This window comes from Solanum tuberosum, unplaced genomic scaffold (assembly GCF_000226075.1).
Source record: "Solanum tuberosum cultivar DM 1-3 516 R44 unplaced genomic scaffold, SolTub_3.0 scf00154, whole genome shotgun sequence".
Lineage (NCBI taxonomy): Eukaryota > Viridiplantae > Streptophyta > Magnoliopsida > Solanales > Solanaceae > Solanum > Solanum tuberosum.
In genome coordinates, this window is record NW_006239079.1 from 800,777 (window position 1) to 807,902 (window position 7,126).

At 37.2% G+C, this 7,126-nt stretch overlaps 1 protein-coding gene across 1 annotated transcript; it reads right to left on the reverse strand.

Moving 5' to 3' along the window:
* Positions 1-810: 810 nt before the first annotated feature.
* LOC102579878 (homeobox-leucine zipper protein ROC5) lies at positions 811-5,768 on the reverse strand. The gene is made up of 9 exons (XM_006353280.2): positions 5,192-5,768; positions 4,897-5,117; positions 4,709-4,826; positions 3,936-4,622; positions 3,591-3,692; positions 3,290-3,499; positions 2,055-2,226; positions 1,613-1,974; positions 811-1,517 (listed from the first exon to the last, which is right to left on the reverse strand). The coding sequence occupies exons 1-9, from the start codon at positions 5,369-5,371 to the stop codon at positions 1,131-1,133; spliced, it is 2,439 nt and encodes an 812-aa protein (XP_006353342.1). The 5' UTR covers positions 5,372-5,768; the 3' UTR covers positions 811-1,130.
* Positions 5,769-7,126: the final 1,358 nt, after the last annotated feature.

The window sequence follows — 7,126 nt, forward strand, 5'->3', positions numbered from 1 at the left end:
CCCAATGCAGGAACCAACCAGAGGGGAAAATCACATGTTATCTTTTCGTAAGAAATAAGAACCATATGTATATATCATAGTATATGTTGTACAAAAATTGAAGTTAACGTTAAATGAGTTGAGTAGTACAGTTTTCACATGTCATGTTGGATATTTTCACTTCCAACTCTTTTGCCTCCCATTATTTTATTTTTATCGTGGTGAGTTTGCTACTCTTTGTAATTGTCACAAAAATTAGACTATTTGGGAAAGAAACAAGTGATAAAGTTCCACTTTTGGACCACTATTTATTTATCTTTCTTGGGGAGAGAGCATAATACGCTTTGTATATATATCATGTGAGTATCGTAAAGGACTAAAGAACGTTTTTTTTAAAATCAAAATTCTCTAGTACAATACTATATATTATGTTAGTCTCATAGTATATTGCAACAGTATTAATATACTCTAAGTTATACTGATTTATCATAATATATGCTGAAAAATAAGTTGTTTTTTGATAAGGAAAATAATGATTTGAAAAAATAATAAATGAAGATATGATGTAGAAGTTATTGTGATACTGATCTAGAGTGACAAGTCATATTAACAATAAAGAAAAGGAGCAAAAAAAATAATACTACTAATAAATGAAATTAAAAACAAAAGGAAGAAGCCAGCAGTGAAATTAATAATCAAACAAGTGAAGCCCCAAGTATGTTAATCTTACCTCTCTCTACCTTTGTAGGTAAAATCAACTGAATACTTTGCTGTAACTGTAAGTATCCCTTGCAGAATAGGGATGATCTTTAAATCATAATGAGATATCGATGAACGAAAATCCAAATATATTAAAAACCATGCAAATAAGTTTAGAGCGTTTAACAACAGCCAAAAACACAAGATTGATTCAAACCAACAGAGAATCATATGACACAATAATCTAAAAGGGCCACCAAAGTCAATACGCGAACCACACCAATTCCTCCATCAAACACCATGCCAAATACTAACTAACTAACTAACTAGTCAACCTGAGGAACCACCTCGGTTCGTTCATTGACTCAAACCCGTCTTCTTTCTATAACCTTCCTTGTATACTACTACTTGCACCACAACACAGAAAGCAACAACTCAACTTGTAGTGCCAATTAATTGCACTGGAAAGCAAGTTTGATGTTTTGCACTGTACGGGTGATGAGGGAGTTCACAGTGTTCACTGAATCCATAGTGAGAGTTCCTGTAGGCGGGTTAGTCATTAGTATCTGGAATCCCATGGTCAATAGACACCCATTAATCTTACCACCATTCTCGAGTATTCCATTGCCAGCTGCTACCCCGTTGGAATTCTCATAACAATCTGGAATGATTGCAAATCCAGATGGAAGGAATGTCACGCAGGAGGAATCTCCACCACTCATCACAACATTCATGTCTCCACTATTAAGTGATGTATATGCTATGATTGAACCGGATACATCTGTGCACGACTCTTGCAAGGTCAACATACTGTTCTGGCTACCATCGCTGTTAGCCACCTGCAAGTCAAGCCAAAACAGTCATTCACAATTTCAATCAATGGTTAATACTAATTTGTGTGGTTTTGTGCCAAAGCCACACCAGTTTCACTTACACTAGTACGAAACAGAGTGATGCTATTGCCAAGATCCTGACCCTTGCCAATGTGGACTATTGGGTGCACGGAACCACCCTGGGACAAGACATCCCATTGACTTCTTGTCTGTTCATTTCGCAGGAAGTCAAACAAACGTTGATGTGTTACCGGCAGCCAGAGGCTCCTGCTGGCACTCAACACCATACCATTAGGGTCACCAGGTTCACCAACGCCCTTCCTCATAATCAACTTACTCTCCTCTGCAGTCCCTGATTGGATTGATTCCCAGTCGTAATAGGTCGCACAAACCCCAACGCAAAAGCTGCGAGTCACACGTCGAGCCAGCACTGCAATACTTCTCCGTCCACTGGAACTAACCACTGCCAATAATGAAACTTGATAAGAAATCCATTATCATTTCAAAGTTGGAGAGTGTCAAATGAACAATATGACGTGATACCTGAATTATCACCACTGGGCACAGCAGAAGACATGATTGCCAAGAACTCGCATTGCCTTTGTAGGGTGGCAATCCACCGTTGGGCACCAAACCCCAGGCCAGACCTGATGTAAGGGTGGTAGTAATTGTGGGTGATACTCTCATCATATTCCGTGTGCTCAATCCAAATAACCTGAAATTTTCCGTCAAAATTTTGCTAGCAGTTTTGTACACAGAAATTGAGTAGATTAAGATAAGCCTTGACATCAATTGGTCTGCATGGAGGCAACTTAACCAGCAACTCAAGACAATTAAAGGATTATATGCTTCAAAAGGGCATAGATCAATCTGTGTATCCAGTATCTTTAGTTTACGCGAAGTTGGAATTCCGGAATGAAAAGATAGGATGCAAGGAAATGATTTAGAGTTACTTGTTTATAATCACTCAAAAAGATGGGATGCAAAAGAGCAAACTCGGTGCAAAATGTGAAAAGTTGTGATTTTGCAAGAAAATAAAGAATAGAATACAAGAGGATAAGTCAAACGAAATTACTATTACACAAATAAGATCACTTTTGAATTTCTAGATTGGTTGAGTACAATAGAAGTCTATATTGAGGTCAAACACAAGTGGTATCAAGTAAACACCATGCAAGCACAGTTCACAAGCACGTGCAAGGGTGTTGGACAGAAGCATCACACTATATTGCTTATACAGTTAAGATGAAACTACCGAGGCTTTGCCTTCACACAATGATCATAAATTTAAAAGTTCAAAACACAGAAAAAGGAGTTGAGGCATCTTGCAATACTGTAAGGTTGATATCCTCGATTAACTAATTTTCTAATCTGACAGAAGCCTAACCAAGCAAATATGAAAAAATCTAGCCTTGAATTTGATGATAACATAAATAAACATACAGAAGCATCTACAGAATAAAATAACAATAGAAGGTTCAGATTCTTAGGCTACAACTGTCAGATTATTTTACTGACAGCACTTCCAAAAGATGCTGAGGATAAAATATATTTCAGAAGCAAAGGTCAAGAGAATCAACACACCAAAACCAAATAGTATGAAGTGCATAAAAAAAACTATGTGAGCAAAATGACAAGAGAAACCTTCATTAAGAACAAATAAACACACAAACCAACAAGAAAAAAAATCTACATTGAACAATTAGCTGGGTAAATTTCAACAACTTATTGAGCACTGCATGGAATACTAAATGGAAAAACATAAATGGACTAGTTACCTTGGAGCACCCATTGGGCAAGTCTTGCACGATACATCCGGAAGGGAGCCTCCTGCAATTTCCATCAAGCGGTATTGAACCTTCCTGGATAGCATCAATAGACACATCCACCACCACCCAGACACCTTCAGCATGTTGCTTGCAGAAGCGTAGATACTTTACTTTACGGACAGGAACTAAAGCAGACAGAACTTGGAACTCAGCTTGAATCTGCAAAACAATATTTTCAGACCTCTATTGCAGGACAGGCAAGAAAAGTAACTTAGGATGGGTGACTCCCACCAAAATAACAAAAGCGTACCAAATGCAAATTGCCATCCTTGCTTCCACCTGAGCTGTTGGAGATCACATTAATTGTAGAGGTTCTGCCAACAATGCATGAAAATATATCCATCCATCGACTCTGCATAAGTAGAAGTTACATTTACATGGAATGCAAGAACAAAAGCCAACAATATGCTTTTTCCCTCAACTTGAAAGTTAAAAGTTATTTTAATCAAAAGAACATGCAGCCATTAACGCAACACCCCTTGAATAAAAAAGAAAATCATATGTCAAGAAGCAAATTGGAGAAACATTTTCACATTCAGCAATGGTTCAAAGAAATCAAAATCTCAACTACAGGTTTCAGGATGAAGGAACCTACTGTGTCCATCAGACTCTCAACCAAAGCCAGACTGTTCATCATCACAGTACCAGTTGCCTTGGTTGCTTCTGCTGAGAAGTGGGCAGGTTTCCTGCCAATACATGGAGGAAAAGACCTTGCATACTCCTCAAGGTTCAATTCTTCCGCACTTCCATCAAAGTTTCTAAGCCACAGAGGAGCACCGATATCAGCCAGCTTAATCAGCTCATTCATGGAAGCAAAAGCAAGCTCCATTAACATGTTCTTATCACAGGATACACCTACACCAGCCATGCTCAGGGTGGGCCTAGGTGAAATCGCTGGTAAAGCACTTGAGAAGTTATTGCCAAAATTAAGTCCCATTGGCAATGCAGTGTCAACAGAATTCATAGCACCATAGCCGTTTCTTCCCACAGCAAGTTCCAAACCTGAATTAGCCATTCCAGCTGACATAGGACCATGGAAAGATTCCGATGGCCTACCCAGAAACTTGTTTGCCACGACACAGATCCTATTGTATTCATCTCTCAGTCGAGCATTCTCAATCTTCAAATGATGCTCTTCAATGTGTATCTCACCAAGAATTGCCTGACCACCACAATGTGGGCAAGCTGGACTTCTCATCGCGTCCTTCATCGCTATGTTCTCAATGCGAAGCTTATCATTCTCTTGCTTCAACATTGAATTTTCATGACGTTCCATCTGGGTCTGAAACAATGTAGGTTTTCACTTATACATTCACACAATGAAACAAATCTCACACAAGAAAATAATGTGAATGTGTTGTCATTTACCTTCATTTGGGTTCTCCTGTTCTGGAACCAAAACTTAACCTGCCTGCTTTCCAATGTCAATCTCTTACCAAGTTCCAGCCTTGCTTTCTCATCGGGGTGTGGATTCTCCTTAAAGCAACTGTCAGCACAAAACAGATGGATAAAACATTCACAAACAAACTATAAACATAAAGTGGTTTAACACTCACGCCTCAAGCTCTTGAATTTGGTATGGAGTATGCCTATGGTACTTCTTTGCCGATTTCGATGAGCTACCAATGTGAGTTTCCATTTCATCGCCCGATCCAACACCATCCAAGTTGTCACTCCCAGTCCCAGACCTGCTCTCGTACTCATCATCTCTGGAGTTCCTTCCCATTACAGCAGCAGCATCAAAACTCAAATCACCAGCACCTTCCATTTTCGGTTTCTGAAAAATTCCACTATTAATCCCAATTCCCAACCAACAAAAAAATAATAAGTATTAATTTAAAGGAGGCCTACAAGAGCAAGAGATAACGGTGAAGAGTTAAACATTGAATGAGATAAAGATGATGTGATAAGCTGTGACTGAGCCATAGTAGCAGTAGGCATGGCTTCGTATGAACTATCACCCACCAATCTTGAAACCCCAGAACCACCGTTTCCTCCACTACTACTTCCAATAAAACCTCCAAAACTCATCAAAAAATCAAAACTTTAATCTCAAAAAGACTCTTTTTAATCACTTTCAAGATCCCAACTTTCCCATCAAAACTCCCAAGACACTTTTAATATTTATACACCCACAAAAAAGTATTTTTTTTTTAGTCCAAGATTAGTGATGAACATAAAACTCAACAACCCAAACCCACAAAATTAAAGAAGAAGCAAAGGGGGTTGGTATAAGACAACCAAGAACCCTTATTGCACCTTCCCCTCTAACTCCTCTCTTTAAGCAAATGAGAAAGAGAAAAAAATGGGTTGGCTAGAACAATAAAAAGGAAACCCTAAGAAGAGTATTTCATTCATTCAATCAAAGAGATATGGGTTTTGACTGCTTATAGCTGTCATTGTAAAAACAGTGGGATCACTACCATAAAAGAAGAAAATGAAAGGTTTTATAAATGGGGCTAAATAAACCAGTATATATACAAGAAAAAGTGATGATAAAAGAAACCCAAAAAAAGAAACTTAAAAAAAAAGTGGACTTTTCATTACCTTACAAAAAAAACTGCAAGAAACCAACAAATCAGAAGAAAAAAAAAAAAAAAAAAAAGACTCTGTTGACTCTTCCATCAACAAAAAAGTGCATAAAAGTTAAAAAAGACTTTAGAATATTATTTTTTCTGTGTATAAAGTAAAATAGAAAAAAGCTTCAGATTCTGTGTGGACCTATTGAAAATCCACACACACAAAAACACACAGTTCCAGAATAGTCCATAACTCCAGATGCTCATTTTGGGATCCAAAAGTAGATTAATTAATTAATGGAAGTTTAATTAAAATGAAAAATGGTGATTACTGATTACTGATTAGCAGATTAAGAGCTGACTTACCAGAGAGTAACGCACGCTAGTCAATACAAATTGATTTGTTCCACGTCTCGATCGATTGCCCTTTCAATAAACAAAACATAAAACAAATGTATACATCAAATTAAAATCACAAAGGAAACATCATTAATCATTCAAAATTAACAAAAACAAGTTCTAGTATTACTTACAATTGCTTTTTTTCTTAATTTTCGAACAGTAAAATGAAAAAGGAAAAGCAATAGAGAATATATATATATATAGTGGATATGTACGGCTACTGCTAGGGTGAAAATGACAATGTGAGGTTGGGGTACGGGGTTTAGGGGGGGTGGGGTTGTTCTAATTACCAAAACAAGTGAATATTTGATATGTCTGCTCCTAGCTGGATTTTTTACCATGATGTGGCGCGCTTATCGGCCGCCTGTCTCATTTTTTTTCCCTTTTATGGCGTCACGTCTATGTTCGATGTTCTAATTGATCTATATTCGCGCTATAGAAATTCTACTGTAATGAACTAATATTGGTGCGGTTTTTAAAATATCGTTAATAATGGTGGTGCTTATTTTAAAAATTCGTTAATAATAGTGGCGCGTTTTTTTTTAAAAGTCATTGACGATAGTCGCGCTTTTTTTGAAAAATTGTTGCGGGCAGGGCTCAACGATACAGTCATATTCTTCGGTGATTCAACTTTAGTAACAGTCAGGCAACTTAGTTTTAAGATTTTTCTTTTTTTGATTTTGTGATTATGTTCGTTGTTCTGACTAATCTATATTCGCGCGGTAAATATCTACTGGTTTGATGATTTTTTTTAAAAACAAATTGTTTAAAAAATGTTGCCGCTAATTATTAAAAAGTCGTTAACTATAGTCGCGTTTTTTTTACAGAAACGTTGTGTTCAAGGCTCAACGAGACGGTCATATTC

Excerpts from the sequence above, each read along its gene's own strand:
- LOC102579878 (XM_006353280.2), bottom strand. The coding sequence starts at position 5,371 with ATGAGTTTTGGAGGTTTTATTGGAAGTAGTAGTGGAGGAAACGGTGGT. Across the intron at positions 1,975-2,054 it reads GCCCAGTGGTGATAATTCAG|TGGTTAGTTCCAGTGGACGG; the intron begins GTATCACGTCAT and ends CATTATTGGCAG. Across the intron at positions 1,518-1,612 it reads TCACTCTGTTTCGTACTAGT|GTGGCTAACAGCGATGGTAG; the intron begins GTAAGTGAAACT and ends CTTGACTTGCAG.